The sequence below is a fragment of the Cotesia glomerata genome, linkage group LG6 (genome assembly GCF_020080835.1).
Source record: "Cotesia glomerata isolate CgM1 linkage group LG6, MPM_Cglom_v2.3, whole genome shotgun sequence".
Lineage (NCBI taxonomy): Eukaryota > Metazoa > Arthropoda > Insecta > Hymenoptera > Braconidae > Cotesia > Cotesia glomerata.
The window spans coordinates 15,837,734-15,857,657 of NC_058163.1; the positions used below are offsets into that span (position 1 = coordinate 15,837,734).

Below are 19,924 nucleotides of genomic sequence, written 5' to 3' on the forward strand. Positions count from 1 at the left end.
TGCCATTCAAAAGGGCTTGACCAAAGTTAGATTTTGAAAACTATTTGGACCGATTCAGATCAATAGATTTTGAGAAATCTTCAAAAAACTGAAAAAAAAATTTTTTTCAAATGTGGTTTTTTTGGAATAACTTTTAAACGGCTTGATGGTTCAATTCCAAAAACTAATCAGCTTTTAACCTTAAAAAAACCACGTCGATCGCCACCAGTCCGGTCAAAATCGGTTGATTCGTTCGAGAGATATCGTGAACGAAAGAAAACCGAAAAAAGTGTTTTTTCGGAATAACTCCGAAATTTCTAGCGCGATCAATTCAAAATTAAAAATTCTTTGTGAGGCTTAAAAAAACTGCGTCGAATGCTGCCAACCGCGTGAAAATCGGTTTATTCATTCAAAAGTTATTGCGATTTAAAAATTCAAAAAATAGTGTCATCAAATCCCTATCAGACTTTTGAGCTCGAAGAGCTCAAAAGCATAGGAAAACAATCTCTTTGAGCTTGGAGAGCTCAAAATAACCCATAAATTGTATTTTTGAGCTCGAAGAGCTCAAAAACGCCATTGGTGCAATCTTAAGCGCCTAAGTATGGAATTAGCGGGAAGTTGCAGGGATGGCCTTCAGGCTCAACCGTTTTTCTAATTTTTTTTTTCGAATTACTTCGAATTTCCTAGTTTTATCAATCCAAACTCGAAAATTCTTCATGAAGCTGAGAAAACTATGTCGAATCATTCAAAAATTATTGCGGTTTGAATATTCAAAAAATATTGTTCTATGAAACTTCTATTAGTCTTTTGAGCTCGACGAGATCAAAAACATCATAACTGCTATTTTAAGCGCCTAGGTATGGAATTAGCGGTAAGATGCAGGGATGGCCTTCAGGGTGAACCGTTTTTCTAATTTTTTTTATTTGCTGTACGACAATTTTTCGACAAATTACAGCTTGTTGAAAATCCCTTGAAAATTTGGATTTTTATCTTGCTCTGTTAATTTTTGTCAAAAATGTATAATATACCAATTTCCAATCAAATTTTAGCCTTACAATATTTAAATATAGATATTATATGTAGATAGTTGATAAAATATTCAACTAGCCATTTAGCCGGTTTTGTCTTTAGCTAATTAGCTCAGCTAATTTAAGTTAACCAGCTAAGCTGAACAGCTCGCTAGCTAATTAGCTTGGCTAACTTTTTTAGCCGGCTTAATTATATAGCTCTATCAATAATTCAATGTTAAGTGTTAATAATATTCTAAAAATTATTATGTATTATAGTACTGACGGAAAATTTATCACAAGTTTTTTATAAAAAACAACTATATAAGGTAAAAGCCCCAATTATTGACGGGGGTCTAAATATTGATACCCTAAATTATTTTTAAATATATTAATTCCTTTGTAATAAGAATAACGATCAAATAAATTTTTATTAAATTCTAATTAATTAAAAAATAGAAAAAAATCACTTTCAGTTCAAAATATTAAATATTAATTATTAAAAAAAATAAAGTTAGCACCAGTTCATCAAATCAGTTTACTAGCGTCTATTTTCTTAACAAATTTGGTTAGAAAAGCATTTTTAGTAGATTTCATAGAAATCTAACTATTGCATTGGTCCTCATGACGGAACTTTTAAAAAATTTTGCTATATTTCGACTATACTCGTCGAGCTGAGTCGGAAAATGCATATAGTTCAAAAGTTTATATATATATATATATATATATATATATATATATATATATATATATATATATATATATATATATATATATATATATATATTAGAGTGTTTCAAAAAACAAACTATTTTTTTTTTTCGAAGAACTTTGAAAATTCTTCAGAGTATCTCTAATCGAAGACATTGTTAAAATCTCAGCCCTTAATATTAATGTATAGAGGTGGCTGTAATTAATTTTTTATTTCCATTTAAATAACATAGAAAAAAATTTTTTTTTACTTTTGAATTTTGCTAGTCAACAACGAAGCATTTTATAGCTATGATCGATACATATTCTTGTAGGAAATTTAACGATCTACAAAAATTGTTTGAATGAATATATGCGTACGGAGAACCATTTCGGAGTTATCAGGCCTAAAACATCGAACTATTTAAAAAAATAATAATATTTATTTATAAATACGAAAAATCGACTTAAATCACTTAAATAAACAATATTATATATCAAAAAATTAAAATGATAAATTTATGATAAAATTTCATGAATTACGAAGTTATAATTTTTCACTATTTTTAAAAAATTTTTTGCTTTTTTAAAAATAAATTATAAACATGAAAAATAAAATTATTTATTAATTGATAAAATTTATGAATTATCATATTTTTTAAATTGTCATGTACTGTTATTAACGAAATAGTTTTAAAAATTCTAGGTTATGTAATTTAACTCAGTGTTATATAGTTACATAGTACTTCAATTGAACAATCAATTTTTATTGAATTGTTAGTATGATTTTTATAGAAATGATAATACATTAATTATTTCCGCTTTCTGCCGTCACAAACCTGTCTCTCTCAGAGCTTTTTTATCTTACATTACTTCGTAGTAAAACAACGTAATTGTTAATGTTTTAAACTAAAATTAGTTTAATATTATATTTAATTTATTTATAATTATTTGTAATTGTGTGTATAAAATCTCATTGTTAAGCTTAAGATTGAGAAGCAAATTTATTTAATTGGTTATCAAATTACAAAATTTGTAGGAAGCAAACTGCCGAGCTTAAAAGAGGTTATGTCTCTTTTCTTTCATTATCATTGTTCTCAAAGCTTGACTATTAAGAAAAGTGCATTAATTACGGTTGAGAATGTATTCGATTTATGGTCTGAAGCTGGAATTCCGACTTGTGCGAAAAATTCTGCAGTAAGAAAACTCATTCGCCATCACACTGTTTGGAAAAATTTGCTAAAAAATAAAAATCAAAAGCTGTCATCTACTCAATAAAAAAAAGTTTCTATTTTTTGTGCCGATATTGATAAATTATTCGACATAGCACATCACAAAGTAATAAAACTCATTAATGAAAGTCAAAAGTTATTTTTGCAAGGCCAAAGACAGTCAAATCGACGAGGTTTTCTCCATATTAATCCTCCAGTAAAAACGGTAGCTAATAATATTGATGAAGATAGAATTGGTGAGTGGTTTTTATTTTTAATTGTCACCTAGGGTAAATAGCACAAAAATCCTCAAAAAATAGTCATTTATAAACCTAGCATTATTTCATTTCCACAAAATTTTTTAAAGATAATTTTATTATCAGCAAAAAAATTACGTATCTTCTTACTGATTTTTTATGCACGAAGTATTTATTGAATTCTAACAATTGAATAAAATTATGTTTTTAAACGTTTTTTTTTTCAGTATTACCTTTCCTTAAATTGGTCAGTAATTATTTTGAATATTTTTAGTTATTCTTGAATACAAGTTAAATATTTAACATTTTTCTTTTTTATTTTTATAAAATTAATTACAAATCCTGACTAACTTGAATGTCTCACACTTATTTTCTGTGCGAGTAGAAATGATAATCAGTGATATTTACTTATTAATTTTTAATAATTAAATAGAGTATCCGGATACACCAATTATTGACGGGTTAAAAAACTGATTGATCTAATTATTGACGTACCCTAGCCCCAATTATTGACGCCCTTACTGCGCATACGTCGAATCATTTGGTTATATTCGTATTTATCAAAACTTGATATAAAGTAATCAATATTATTAAAGTTAATTAATAATAATTTCTATGAATGATTAATTAATATTAAAAATATAAAAATTAATTTAAAAATAATTTATTGAATCAGAAGAGTTCAAATTCTTATAGTAAATTTTTTAGGTTAAAGTAAAAAAAAGTCGTCATAGCGCTGTCGACTGGCTGTCAATATGGGATTCAACTTAAAAATTATGATCTAGTTAATGACTCCCATTATTTAAATATTATAAAGCATACAATTAATTTCGATTATTCAATTTTATAAATATTTCATGATCGTAAAGTTAGCAGACATCAGACAAAAAAAAAATTCAGCAGTCGATATCTCGATGGAATCGACAGTTTCGATACTTTAAAAAACAGAAAATTGCGGGGAATTTAAATCTCCACATGTGAAATTTTTTTTTTTTTAAGATATGATGACTCCCGAATTGTAATTTAAAAAATAAAACTTTGGCTATGCATTAAAAATCCAAAATTTAAAAAAATTAGACGAAATTAAAGCAATCTTTTCAGAATTTCGTAATAAACATGTGATTTTTTTTTTGAAATTCTAAATAGCAATAAGGAAAATTTTTGGGGCTCCATATCTCGCTCAAAAATAAATAAATTTAGACAAAAAAAAAACCAAAATACTCAAAATTAAAAACTCTAAATGTGAATTTTTTTCTTTTTTTAAATTCCTTTATAACCTTCAAAATATCGATAAAAATATAATTTTTCTAATAAATATTAAACCAAAAAGTAAATATATTCATAATTAAAACATTTTTACTTACTTGTATTAACAAAAAATATATTTTTTTTTATTATTTAAGATTATTTTTCTCATTTAAATTATAATTAAATATTAAAATTTAGAAAAATAAAGTAATGATGCATATAAATTTACACACGGAAAAAAAATCCTATGAAAAATTACTATAGTAACATCGTAATCCAGGACTAAACTTTCAGTATCTCGATTTTTACGATGCTGCCGTCTACAGAATACAATTTGAATTATTGAAAATTACGATGTTATTTAGTAAATTTTTTTTCCGTAAGAGCAAGTGAATAAGGACGCATACTATATGTTTTAATAAAAGAGAGACAGAGTCTAGTAGTTTGCGACGCCACCACCGAAAGATGACCAACTACTGTATCGAGGATCTTATTATGTGACTGAACAGAAACTTTAGATATTGCCTCCGATAGCGTGAGGGGATAAACCTTGGACTTGAGGCGGAGAGGACACCGGGTTCGATTCCTGGATAATACAGAATTATTTTTTCGGTGACCTAAACCTCTTTTTAATTTGAGTGATAGAAATTTACGATGTTGCATCGTATAAATTACAATGTTTGAGTTCTGGTCCAGCACTGCAATGTCCTATACTAAAAATTACGATGTTTTCATTGTAATTTTTCGTACAATTTTTTTTCCGTGCAATATATAAGTTCAATTTATTTCAACAATAATAATTTAAATTCTCAACTAATTTACAAAATTCAACACTCAGTTTATAAAATTTAACACATAGTTTATAACATAGTTTTAAAAATTCTAATTATCGGTTAATTAACAATATATAACACATAGTTTATAACATAACTTTTTGTGCTTCAAATTGTAGACAAAGATCACATTTATAGGTAAAATTTTCATTCGAAACTTCGTCAAATGATTTGTTGAGAAAATCTAAGCATCTGAAATGGGACCACTTTTGACACAGTTCACACATTACCCATCGAGAATCACCTCGAATGCTTCCGGTTCCACAAATTAAACATAAATTTTTTACGCTTATTGAATGTTGCACCGTATTTCTTTGTAATTTTAACTGCATCGCCTGAGGATTACATGGTTCCATTTCTTGAAGATTTTGTTGCAGAATTTGCCGAATAAAATGTAAAACAAATAAACCACAGCTATTGAAATCATCTTGAACAGGGTGATTGTTAGTTTTGAGTTGCCAATGGATTTTTAAATCTTTAAAAACTTTTTGGTAACAAAACACAAAATTTTTTATTACTATTTTTTTTATTTCTTCAGTTTCTTCTTGTGGCTTTGAATCCATGAAATACATATACCCAATGGTAGTATCAGCAAAAAAAAGAATCCAGTGGTTACCGTGAATTTGGAGAGGCATAAAAATGTATTTTTTCCACTCCAATATTTCTTTAAGTTATTAAAAAAATTAAGTCCGACAGTAGAACATTTTGTTAGAAGAATTGATCGATTGATTTCGCATATCAAATATGCAGATGTTGAATTCTGACCAAATTGTAAAATAACTACACTTGCATGATAATCAATAATATGATTAGTGAGCCAGGTTTGATCGTACAAGGAGTTATAATCTTCATCAAAAATTCGAATAAGTTGTTGTTGTTTATCGTCGAGTCTTCTTATTGCTGCTACAAAATAATTCCGAGTCATAGAAGGACCATAATAATAGTTTCTATTTTCGAGAGTACAGTTTTTCGTGTTGAAGTTTAAAATTATATTCTTATTCTGATCAACGACTATTTTAAGATTTTTTTAACTTTCATATGTATCTTTACTTCGTTTAGGTCTTGAGCCACGATTCCAAGATTCAATTGATTCGAAATTATCAGGTTCATTTTTAAGTCTTGATCTCTTTTTGGTTTGTATTTTCGGTTCTCTGGTGCTTCTAAATTTTCAAGTTCTTTTTTAAGTTGGATTGCTCTCTTTTTAGTATGTACTTTCGGCTTTTCAAGATCCGAAGTTTTGAATTTAGCGCTGATTGAAGAGTAGAGCCTGTCGATAAATTGTCCAGCTTTTAATTTATTTACGTTTTCTTTTTTTGTATTTTTAAAATGATTTTCAGCAGAGGCGTTAGCGAGGTGTTTTTTTGCGGTATTAAGAGGATAGAAAAAAAACATAAAAACGGAATTAAATATCTCATTATATACTGAAGGAACTCTGGAGATCGATATTTATTTTCTTCATAAGTTTTATCGCACGTTGCAGCTCTTTCTTCTACACTTTGCCGTATAGCTTCATAACGCTTACGAAATGGGCTACTCAGATAAACAGTATCATCTTCTTCGTCATCTAATTCATCGTCATTATCATTATCTACATTATCCAAATCTATTTCTACTTTAAGGGAAGACTTGTTGACTATTGTTATGTCCAAGGGCGTTTTGTGAGCGGTAGCGTAAACGGTGGAGGTTTGGACTAACAGTTTAAAGAATACGCAACGGAGGTTTTAATTCCGTTGTTTTAATTATTTTTGTGGGACGTTTTCGATGTACGAATTTACCACGCCTTCGTTTGAGACTGTTCACGGATTTCTATTAGGAGTAGATGTACTTACTACTTGCTAGATTATTTCTGATTACCGGATCCGTGATCCCGGGGCTGATCGTAGTGCCTTTTCCTTGATTGGACCCTCTGTTGGTATTTGCAGCGAATGGATGTGGATGGATTTGGGCTGCTTATTCTAAGGGCTTCTTATTTTTATGAAATGAATTTATTTAAAACAGATTTCACTTCTTTTTAAGATTTATTTTAATTAACACCAAAACTTTTACACTTTCACAAATTTTATTTAATCGAAATTATTATAATGAATTTTATTTGAATTTGAGCTAACGTCCTCCAGTCCCCCGTAGGGTAAAGTGCGCAAATTTAGCTTTAAAAGATCTTAAGTTACTTATTGACCGAACTCTCGCCTAAGTGCAGGGCAAATTAGAACTTTGAGAATCCGGTTCTCTAGGTTTTCTTATTGATCAAAATCTCGCCTAAGTGCAGGGCAAATTAAGACTTTGAGATTTTGATTCTCTAAATTTTATCTACTGACCGAGTTCTCGCCTAAGTGCAGGGCAAATTAGAACTTTGAGAATCCCGACTCGTAGATATTAATAACTAATACGTGGCCTGCCGGTTGAACCGTGTCTGAACTCGTCTTAAGTGCAGCGCAAATTAAGATAAGGGACTTTTACAAGGCACGGGCCCGTCAGTTAAACGCGGAAGTCGAATTAACTAACAAATACCTGGTTTACACTTAAAACTAATACGTGGCCTGCCGGTTGAAACCGCGTCCAAACTTCCTTTAAGTGCGGAGCAAATTAAAACAAAGGACTCTACAAGGCACGGGCCCGTCAGTTAAACGCGGAAGTCGAATTAACCAACTAAGACCTGGATTTGGCTGTTGATCGCCTTTTTAAAAGCTCGCGGTGCTGAGATTGCAGAAGTCCCCGCTAGTCAACCAGCAGTCACGTAGCTTACATTTTATTGTGGCTTTCGCGCATGGAGAAGTCTTCCATCTGCGCGGGTGATTTAAATTAAGAAAAATGAAAAGAGAGAAAAAAAATTTGCGGGTGGACATAACACTATTGACTCAATGGAGTTTTCAAGGTCTGGAGTTTTGAAAGAATATATGAAAATAATAAATAAAGATTCAATAATATTATCAAGGGTTTCAATATGACTACAGTGAACAATGGCAGCAATTATCTCCAAGTAAAGCTGTTTTTGATCTTTTTTAATTTTATTTTTAACTATGTATCGAGAAATCATTTTCATCAGGTTTGGATAGCAAGTAAAGAGCGGTATCATATGAAAGGGCAACGGGATGTTATCATTAATAGCATTATAAATATGAACTAGATAATCTTTCACTGAGCATTGATTCCATGATTGCATAAAAGCGTTGATGCCAGCCCAAGACCAATCCGTAACGATCGCTTCAAAAGCAGGCCACACAATTTTATTTTTTATCCACAGATCTTTAAAGAATTATAGGCAGCGCGAAATAGAAAGGGCTAAGTGTTCATTAGAAATCATTTCTATTAAGGGATAAATTTTCTTATTTACAACTACTACTCCAGCATAATAATAAACTATTTTTGAACCTTTATATGGTAAACGGACTAGGGAACCCGTGGCATCGAAATATAAAATTAAATTAAAATTATCAGTCAAGAATTTAATTTGTTCTTCAATACCCAAGTATATTGTGAATGGCGGATCGTATTTTTTAATATATAAATTACCCTCTGTTTCCACGGATCTCAACACTATATCAGCCACATCATTAGTGCTTCGATCATTTTTGCTTCGTTCATTCGTTTTTGCAGTTCGTAGGACTTCATGGGAATGGCAAAATTGAAAGTTTTTGTCAGTTCTCGCCAAATTATCATCCATGTCATTTACTAAATCATCATGAACAGTACCTGGTTTTGTTTTTTTTAACTGTTGACATACGAATCTTCTCCTTCCTCCTCGTAATTGGTAGCTTAAGGGAAGATTATGTTCAGATGGACCAAATGTTCCGTAAACACGGACTAATGTAGAAAATTTTGTAAATTTTCCATGAAATTTGAATTTCAGGGCACAGTCTGGCTGAAGACAATCAGCATAATCACGGAAGTGATCAACATATTCGTGCTTATTTCCATTGAATTTTAGAAGACATTTTACATCTAATTCCTTTGGCAAATGCTGTCTTACCCTCATAGCAATCTTTTTCAAGGCTTGAGCAAATCTGGTCTCAATTTCGATAGTTGTTAGTGTCTTTTTCAACCTATGGGTCTTGCTCCAGATACTTGTAGCAAATTTAATTGACAAGTCTTGAACAAGCTTTGTACAAGACTATTGAGAAACTAACTATATCAATTCTTGAGGAAGACTGACACCAGAAGCATACTTAATATACTTGTGCATGAGTTGCTCAAGATTTTCTCAAGACGAAATGTTTTCAAATGAACGTTCGCATCATTCTACACGGAAAGAACAATATGATAGTAGATATCCTGTCATAATATACTCAGTGATATGCGTGGTGAAAAAAATTTCATATATCATCAAATATACTATACATTACATAGAATTATTTTTGTAACATACTCAGTATAATATCTGATTCGACCGACTAATTTTTTTGGTTATACCGCGTAATATTACACTGGATATCATGTAAAAAAATATCCCGTAAAATGTAAATTACACTCGGTAGAAATTTTGATTATATAGTTGGCGAGTCTTTGCGCTTCGGGTATTTTTGGTTTTTGCCCCACCATCTAATTTTTATAGCTGAAACATACGTATCGATAGCAAAAACAAATTAAATGTATCCTTACGCTAACCATATGCACTAAATATTTTTTAAGCACATATTTGAGATGATAGGGCAAAAACCGAAAATACCCGAAGCGCAAAGACTCGCTAATCCAACTATACAAACGATATTTTTTTTTCTAGCGCCTGAGCGTAAAGTGCTGTTCACAATTTGTGGGTTATAGTTGATTAGTTGTATTGAACATATTTGAACATATTGAATAAAATATAAATCAGTCAATTTTGTTTAGTGAGTGACCATTTGTATTTTTTTCTATGTGAACATTTTTTTTGCCGTGATTATTATTGTAATTACAAGATATGTAAACATAGTGTACAAGACGTATGTTTTTACGTTTATACTTGTGACAATAAGATCTTACCTGTTCATAGTCACGCTAGAGTTCTATACTGCTAATATTTCATTTTTTAATTTTTATTTTTGTGCAATACCAATTATTATGGCAAAGTTATCATGGGTGTAATCAAAATTTCTACCGAGTGTAATTCACATTTTACGGGATATTTTTTCACATGATATCCAGTGTAATATTACGTGGTATAACCAAAAAAATTAGTCAGTCAAATCGAATATTATACTGAGTATGTTACAAAATTAATTCTGTGTAATGTATAGTATATTTAAGGCCATTTTAGGAGGGTACCCCCCACTTTTTTTAAAAGTAAAATGGCGCCGCCTGGTGGCCAGTCCGGGTACTAAAAAAGTCCCTAGCATGTAAAAATTTTCTAAATTAAATAAAAAATATAAATAATTATTGAATATAAAAAAATGAATGCTAAAAATAATTAAAAAAATTGCTTTATATTTTGAAATAAAAAAAAATATATAACATTGACAGAATTATTTAAATCAACGATAAGCAGTTGTGGTGACCTTGAACTGTCAACGCCGTATTTATTTTTATGATATTATTAAAAAATAATAAAGCGATTGATAAAAAAAAGACCAACGTAGCTCGAATTTTACAAAAATTAAAAATATATAAAAAATAACTTACAATTATTATCCCAACACAGATGGATGTATCTTAAAAAATAAATTTCATGTTTACATTTTGCATTTAGTAACTTTATGACAGCTGTAAGCAATATGCTCGTAATCGTTCGGCGCATGCCCGATGCATAACCGTCGTAGAGGGAAAAATTAAATTAAATAGATTGTTTTATTTTTTATATAAATAAAAATATCTCAGAAACTACGCAAAAGTAGTCGAGACATGCAGTGAATGAAATTTAGAGAATTAAGTTACAAACAAAATAAGCCAAACTTGATATCTCTACGACCAATAGTTTACGAAATATTAATTTTTTAATAAAAAAAAAAACGCGGTTCCGCTCAAGCGCTCATAAACAAATTAGTCTAGTCGATAAGCTGAAAATGGTACAAAATAGAGATACTGCTCTTAAAATTATGTGCGATAGCTCATTGGATCCGGAATGACGTCTAGAAAAATGTGCCAAAAGCGTGTATTAGCACTTAAAAAATTGCAAAAGTTATAAACAATTAAAGATGAAAAGAAAATGGCATTTCGTTTTTTGCCAATATTTAATAAACTATTGATATTTAAGAAATTTCAAAAAAATATTCTGAAAGAGGAGGAAATTTCCAATAAAAAACTCCCAACTCCCGGAACTCTATCTCCATTATTTATAATTTTAATTTAACGCTGAAAATACCCCTCCTAGGTCCGCGCGTGACATTTTTAGGATGCGCGCGTGGCGTCAAAAGCGAGTACGGCACATTAATTAATTTATTTAAAGTATTGAATATTTTTTTTTAAATTTGAAAAAATTATGGTGTGTTCTGAACACTATAATTAATTTATTCCTGTTGGAAATTTTACTTAAAGTTAATTTTTCAACAAGTTAAACAATTGTTAACTAACGAAATTTTCTCGAACTTCCGTCTTAATTGTAAGTGAAAAAAAATGTTTAAATAATGGTTGTAAAAAATTTTCGCTTCGTAGAGCCTTTTTTACATATATACTTAACAAGATCGTGCCATAAAAGTTAAAAAAATATTTATACTTTGTTTATAACAATTTTTTTACTCAAACAAAAACTTAAAAATCCAAGTAATGTTAAAAAAATTTTTTTTTTCTAAATCATCATATTATCGTTTTTTTATTAATACAAGATATTTATTGATTTGCAAAAAAAATTTTTCCCGCCATTTGTTGATAAATTTTTTATAAACAAATTGATTAAATCAATATTTTTAAAAAATTTTTCCTTAATAACAATTTTTAATTGTTTATAATCGTTTTTTTTATATTTCTATTGTTTAAATAATTAGTTAAGAAATTATTTTTTTTCTAAAAATCATAATTGACAGTCCTCTATAAAGTAACAAAAAAAAAATTTTTTTTTATCAACAATTCTATTGTTTGTTAACTTACCAATTTGTTATAAACAAATTTTCAACTTTTTTTTATTTTTTTTCTAAAACTTCTAAAATTAACAAAAACAACCATATATAACAAAGTATCGAAAAAAATTTTTTTCAATTTTTTATTGTACTTTTAAAAAACACGTGTTACAAAAGTTGCAGCGGCTGCTTCGTTTGTCTACTAAAAAACTAAAATAACTTTTAAACTATTAGAGATACGAAAATAAACATTCTAGTCGATTTTATAAATGGTTAAACTATCTTTTAAATGAGTTATTAAAAAAAATTTTAGTTATTACTAATTTATTGTTACGCGCATTTGTTTATAAAAACTTATATTTTTTTCGATGTTTTTCGAACTTTCGTGACTTCTAACTTTTTAAATAATGCAGATACGGTTACAGACCTTCAAGGCTATTCTGTCAAGTAATAAAATATATAAACGTTGTACTTATTTATTTATAAGTCATGTCATTTTTTAATTAATTATTGGCATTTTTTTCTAAATTTTTTTTCATTTCATAAAAAATTAATGTCGATTACTATCTATTCATTTATCACAAGCAAAAATTTATACAAGCAATGTTAGGATATAATTGTATTATTAAAAAAACTTTTGATTTTGATTAATAACAGAATTTTATTTGCATGAATTACACAAATAATAATAAAAGTAATATTAATGATAATCAAAATTTTAAAAATAGTATTTATCTGGAGTTAAATACATCGTTTTCTTCGTTTTTTTTGGGGAGATTTAGAAGAACTCGGTTCTTCTGTATGTGGAAAATTTTTTTTAACAACATTACTTGGATTTTTAAGTTTTTGTTTGAGTAAAAAAATTGTTATAAACAAAGTATAAATATTTTTTTAACTTTTATGGCACGATCTTGTTAAGTATATATGTAAAAAAGGCTCTACGAAGCGAAAATTTTTTACGACCATTATTTAAACATTTTTTTTCACTTACAATTAAGACGGAAGTTCGAGAAAATTTCGTTAGTTAACAATTGTTTAACTTGTTGAAAAATTAACTTTAAGTAAAATTTCCAACGGGAATAAATTAATTATAGTGTTCAGAACACACCATAATTTTTTCAAATTTAAAAAAAAATATTCAATACCTTAAATAAATTAATTAATGTGCCGTACTCGCTTTTGACGCCACGCGCGAATCCTAAAAATGTCACGCGCGGACCTATTTTCAGCGTTAAATTAAAATTATAAATAATGGAGATAGAGTTCCGGGAGTTGGGAGTTTTTTATTGGAAATTTCCTCCTCTTTCAGAATATTTTTTTGAAATTTCTTAAATATCAATAGTTTATTAAATATTGGCAAAAAACGAAATTCCATTTTCTTTTCATCTTATCTATCCTATTGTTACGACGTTAACGTACTATACACCTACTGTAAGTAGAGCTCCGTATTTCAATAGTAATTACCAGTAACATTTATAATATAAAATTGTGAATTACATATAATAGTGTGGCTTATTAATTGGTTTATATGTTTAATTATAAACATTTGTGGCTTATGCAATATTTTTAATAATACATAAGCTATTTTATAAACTGCGTGCAGTGAGTTACTTTAGCCACTTTACACGTGGCGTTATCAAGATTCACCTGATTATTTGTGAATTGAAATATAATTATTCTCGGTGATTCATCTGTAATTAATCTAAATATAATTGATTACGTAAAATAGAATAAAAATCACAAATATTGTAAGTATTGTAAATAATTAAATATAAGTGGTAATATTATATTACTGAAGTGGTATTAGCACATTTTACAAGTTCAGTGCCGTAATTGATAGCTGTTCCAATAAGGGGTACCTTAATTCGTGTATATAGTCACTATCTTCAGCTCAGTGCCGTATTGACTTGCTATTTTTGCTGTATACTTATATTACTATATACTTATAATACGTCACCTTGAAGAGTGTAGAGTGAAGAGTGACAGCAAAACAAAAACATAAACATATATATTAAGATACTGTGTTTATATACTGTACTGTACTCTGTGTACTAAAACCTGTCTACAATCATGAATGATCCCAAGGATGGCAAATAAACTACTACACCTATCGGTGCTAAATGTCGCGGTTGCTCACAGGGTATTGTAAAGGAACAAGTTCAATGTTCGAGCTGTCTGTCTTTTTATCACCCCAGTTGTGCTTAACAAGCTGTACCGCTCACTGGAGGATCTTATCAAAGATGCTGCGGCAGACGTGGTTCTTCTTCTGCTGAAGATATACGTGAGATGCTGAAGCAAGAAATCTTGGCGATGCGAAATGACTTCAAAAATGACATTAAAACCGAGTTATCTACTGTTGTCAAAAGCGTGGATGGGCTAAAATCACAAGTGAAAACCTTCACTGAGCAATTTCATAAAAGAATTAGCACTGTAGAGAGCAAAATTACACACCTTGACTCATGTGTATCTACAAACACTGACTCTATAGTAGCTAATGAAGTGAAATTAATGGAGCTCACTAACAAAATCTCAGACATCCAAATCTCAACTGATAACAATGCCATTTTAAGGGAAGTTGATGACAGAATGCTCAGAAGAAATAACGTCTTATTCCTTGGATTAAGTGAATCTTCTTCAGATTCTTCGTCGGAGCGACAAACAGATGATATGAAACGAGTGCAGAATATCTGTAACAGTCTGGCAAATAATGTTGGGTTTTTATCCTGCTCCAGAATTGGTAAATTCTCGAATAGCTTGTTACGGCCTAGACCAATTAAGGTTGCATTAGTTAACCACATTTCTGTTGACCAGATCATATCATCTCTAATTCTGGAGAAAAAGAAGAAATCAATTCCTACACTTCCGATGAACCTTTCGATTGTGCAAGACCGCACAGAACTACAGAGGAAGGAGCAGAAACTAGTCCGTCAACAACTTCAGGAGAGGACAGCAGCTGGGGAGAAGAATTTGAGGATTGTCACTCGAAATGGTCAACCGACCATAGTTCAGGATCGTCGAACTATTTCAGCGTCGACTCCGAGAATAACAACAGCCTAAACCTTAGATCTTCAGGCCTAACACTATACTATCAGAATGTTAGGGGATTAAATTCTAAGCTGGATCAAATTTATAGTAAAAGTTTTATGGCTGAGTATGACCTTTTTGCTTTCTCTGAGACATGGCTAAAATCTGGTGTTTTTGATAATGAAATTTTTAATAATAATTATTCTGTTTTTAGATGTGATAGACGGGAGGAGTTCAGGAGGTCGGGTGGAGGTGTACTAATTGCTTGCAGGAATTCTCTTAATGTAGCACCTTTAAAGTTTAATAATATCCTTAAAGAATTCCTCCAGATTGAGATAGTAGGTATTCAAATCATTAATCATGGTCTTAAAATTCACTTAGTGACTATATATATTCCACCTGATCTGCCTGCACAAATCTATTCTGACATCCTTGAGCTTCTCTCGTCTGACCCTGTCATGGATGCTGGAGCACTGGTACTTTTGGGTGATTTCAATTCTCCGTATTTTTCTGACTCTCTTAATGGTGGTCTGGATATGAAGGCTGACATACTCATTAATTTCTCCCTACTAAACAATTTAAATCAGTTCAATGATGTTTTGAACATCAATGGTAGAATACTTGACTTAGTGTTTTCATCGGTGGATTGCTTAGTTGTGGAGGAACAATCGCCTGTGGTAAAACTTGATACTTATCATCCGGCGTTGAGGATACTTGTCTCTGCTAACGTGGTAAGAAATAGATACCCTCTGAAAAAGCCGCTAGGTAATTATAATTTTCATAAAATGGACAGATTGCGTCTTATATCGGAACTTGAATTTATAAGTTGGGAACCATTACACGATCTTCATTCTCCGAATGAAAAATGTAAATATCTTTACAATAGTTTAGATTCGGCATTCTCTAAATCTATACCTAGCATTACTAATCTAACATACAGGCCATCCAAATATCCTCCTTGGTTTACCTCTGACATCATTAATGACTGTAAGGCCAAAGAACAATCTCGTCGTAAACTTAATATGGATAAATCTTATAACAACTCTCAACAATATAAGCATTTCAGAAAAACTCTAAAAGTAAAAATTAAATCAGCATATAATAATTACATAAAACGTACTGAGGATAAACTAATTTCGGATCCCAAGTCATTTTGGAATTATATTAAGTCTAAAAAAAATTGCAGTCAATTTCCCAGTAGCTTTTTATTAGATGGTATCTATGTAGATGATTCTGAAATAATTGCTAACTCTTTTGCCAAATTTTTCAGTAGTGTATATGAAAAATTTGATGATGATGTGTTCTCCTATCTTACAGTCAATAACAGAGTACTTTTGGGTGGTATTGAGTTACCTACTGAGCTTAATATAATGCGGTGTATAAATAAACTTCCCAATAAAATGTCATCGGGACTAGATGGTATCCCTTGTAAAGTAGTAAAGGATTGTTCCAGTGCATTAATCCTACCTCTAAAAATTATCTTCCATGACTGTCTTACTAAGGGTATTTTTCCTGACATGTGGAAAACTTCCAAAGTATGTCCAATTCACAAATCCGGGGATAAGTCACTTATTGATAATTACAGACCTGTCTCAATCATACCTGCATTTGCTAGGATTTTTGAAATGATTTTATATGAACATTTACTTTCATACTTTACTCCATATATTACACCTTCACAACATGGCTTCCTGAAGAGAAGGTCTGTGGTAACGAATCTGCTTCCATACACTCAATTTATTTCAGATAATATTTCGAATGGGAAACAGGTAGATGTTATACACACGGACTTCTCTAAAGCCTTTGATAAGGTGGATATTTATATACTTATTGACAAATTAGTAGATCTTGGCATCCCTGGATAGCTAGTCAACTTAATGATATCATATCTCTCAAATAGAAAAAATTATGTACTTTTTAATGGTTATCTATCTCATGTATTCTATTCAACGTCTGGAGTTCCGCAAGGATCTAATCTTGGTCCGTTATTGTTTATTATATTTATTAATGACGTTGGATTCTTGCTATCGGTTTACATTGATCTATTTGCTGATGATGCCAAGATCTATCATGTCATACGCAATTCCAATGATTGTGAATTCTTACAATATAATCTGAATATATTTGCCAGTTGGTGTATGGATAATAAACTTTTTCTAAACAAGACTAAGTGTAAAATAATATCATTTCACAAATCTAACTGTTCAATTTTATTTGATTACACTATTGACAGCAAGACTTTAGATAGGGTCCAAACAGTTAATGATCTAGGCATAACTTTTGACTACCAGTTAACTTTCTATGATCATTACACAAATCTTGTACGTTCAACGACTAAAATTCTCGGTTTTGTGATTCGGTCTTCCAAAAAATTTAAGAACTTGAATGCCGTTAAAGCCCTTTATATATCACTTGTTAGATCAAGATTAGAATATGCATCTGTAGTGTGGTCACCAACTTATAAAAAGCAAATCAGTCTCATTGAAAAAGTCCAGAGAAAATTCGTCAAATACTTTTTATTTAAAAAATATGGAGTTTATCCTGATAGGGGAAATGATTACCTGGCCATGTGTGCAGAGACAAATCTTTTAACGTTGGAAGAAAGAAGGATCTGTGCTTCTGTACTTATTATGACGAGCATTCTGTCTAATAATATAGAATGTCCCAGATTCCTTGAAATTATACCTATACAAGTACCTCAAAGATTACTACGCTCTGATCAGCCTTTCTATCCACCAAAAATTAAAAATAATTTCACTTCATCATCACCATTATATAGAATGATTAATGCATGTAACATTATTGTACGTCAAAGTAATAATTTTGACCTGCTTGAGTCTTCTTCATCAATTAGTCCCAGTGCCCTTGCATCACTGGTAGTTAACACTAGATGAAAATAGTATCACTAAAACAATTAGGTTTGTAAATTATATCTTTATATTAATAATAATGTAAATTATATCTTATATTATGTAATAATTTCATCCAGCATTAGTGTATTAATGTATTAAAATTTCTTTAAAATTCTATGTAAGTTTCTGTTATTATTGAGTAACTCAATAATTGTTAAGTATTTTGCTAACCGTTAACGCGCCTCTTGTATTACATATTGTAAATCAGAATTCTCTGTAATTGGCCTTCGGGCTGTTGAGATGTTTTCAAGCAATAAATAAATAAATAAATAAATAAAATCTTTAATTGTTTATAACTTTTGCAATTTTTTAAGTGCTAATACACGCTTTTGGCACATTTTTCTAGACGTCATTCCGGATCCAATGAGCTATCGCACATAATTTTAAGAGCAGTATCTCTATTTTGTACCATTTTCAGCTTATCGACTAGACTAAATAGCTGTAACTCTAAATTAAATTAAATATATTGTTTTATTTTTTACGTAAATTTTACATCCAAGTCAGTCTAAGTCTTGATAAAATAATGTCAACAAAAGTTATGACTTTTCATGAAATGTTTAACAAAAAAATTGTACAAATAAATTTGTACACCTCTTTAAAAAAAAAAAAAAAAAATAATTTTTTTTTTTACTCGAATATTCTATAATTCACAATATCTTGAGTCAATTTGACATTTTCAACCAAAAAAGATTTTTTCTATTAATTTTTTTTTTATTACATTTTTTATTTCCATACAATATCAATGAGTGAGAAAGAGATAGAAATTATTTTCTTAAATATCACATTCCTAGCCTACTGCGCATGACAACATTTACGAGCGTAGCAGCTGAGCTGATAGAAAAATATTACTACATCTGTCTTACTTGCTCAGCTTACCGGCATGGAATGTGACAGAACGATATTACCATCTCTGTCTTACTTATACAATCTATTGGCAATTAAAAATTTTAATGTTAATTTTTTTGATACAAAACAATTTTTTTTCGTTGAAAATTCATAATATTATAAATTTATTATGAATTATAAAATTTCAGAATTTTTTTTTTTAAGGAAGAACGCTAAGAAAATTTTTTTTTGGAATGTTTAAATTTTTGTGCTTAAAAAACTGCGTCGAATGCTTTTTTGAAAATGAAAATCAAACGACGCATTCAAAAATTATAGTTTAAAAATTCACAAAATTTTGTTTTTCAGTATTTTTTTAAAATACTAGGAATTTAAATTGTGCGCCTTAATTAGAAATCCAATAAGAAATCGGGGACCAAATTTTTGCGATGATTCAATACTCAGTTCACTTTTCACTTATTTTCAATTCATCTATTTTAATATAGAGGATCTTCGAGATTATTCAACCAATTAAAATGAACCTGTACGTTTTTTTTGTGTTTTAAAAACTGTGTCGAATGCTTTTCTAAATAAAAAAATCGAACAACGCATCCAAAAGTTATAGCTTTTTAATAAATACATTTTGAGATAAAAATGTGAAAAACGGTGCTTTCAGCTTGAAAAGTTCAAATATATTAACGAGCAACTCATTTTAAGGTGCTCCAAATTCAAATTTCGTGGGAAGTTCTAGGGTTAGCCTGCGCGGTCAACCGATTTCCAGATTTTTTTTTCTGGCATTCATTTTAGGTAAGTCAATTTTTACATAAATTTTTTTTTTTTTTTCATGATATTACGTTTTAATTTTGCGTAAGCTTTTATCAATACCTAATAGTTTGAAATTCTTTTAATCCTCTATTTTAGCTCCTCACCTGGTCTAAAATGTAACAATATAAGGTAAGCTTACCGTTTACATTTTTAT

General features: G+C 29.7%; 1 protein-coding gene across 1 annotated transcript; it reads left to right on the plus strand.

Annotated features, from left to right (window-relative positions):
- Positions 1 to 14,473: 14,473 nt before the first annotated feature.
- On the plus strand, positions 14,474 to 17,076 carry LOC123268000. The gene is made up of 3 exons (XM_044732885.1): positions 14,474 to 14,924; positions 14,999 to 15,338; positions 15,426 to 17,076. Exons 1-3 carry the CDS (start codon positions 14,474 to 14,476, stop codon positions 17,074 to 17,076), a joined length of 2,442 nt encoding a protein of 813 aa, XP_044588820.1.
- Positions 17,077 to 19,924: the final 2,848 nt, after the last annotated feature.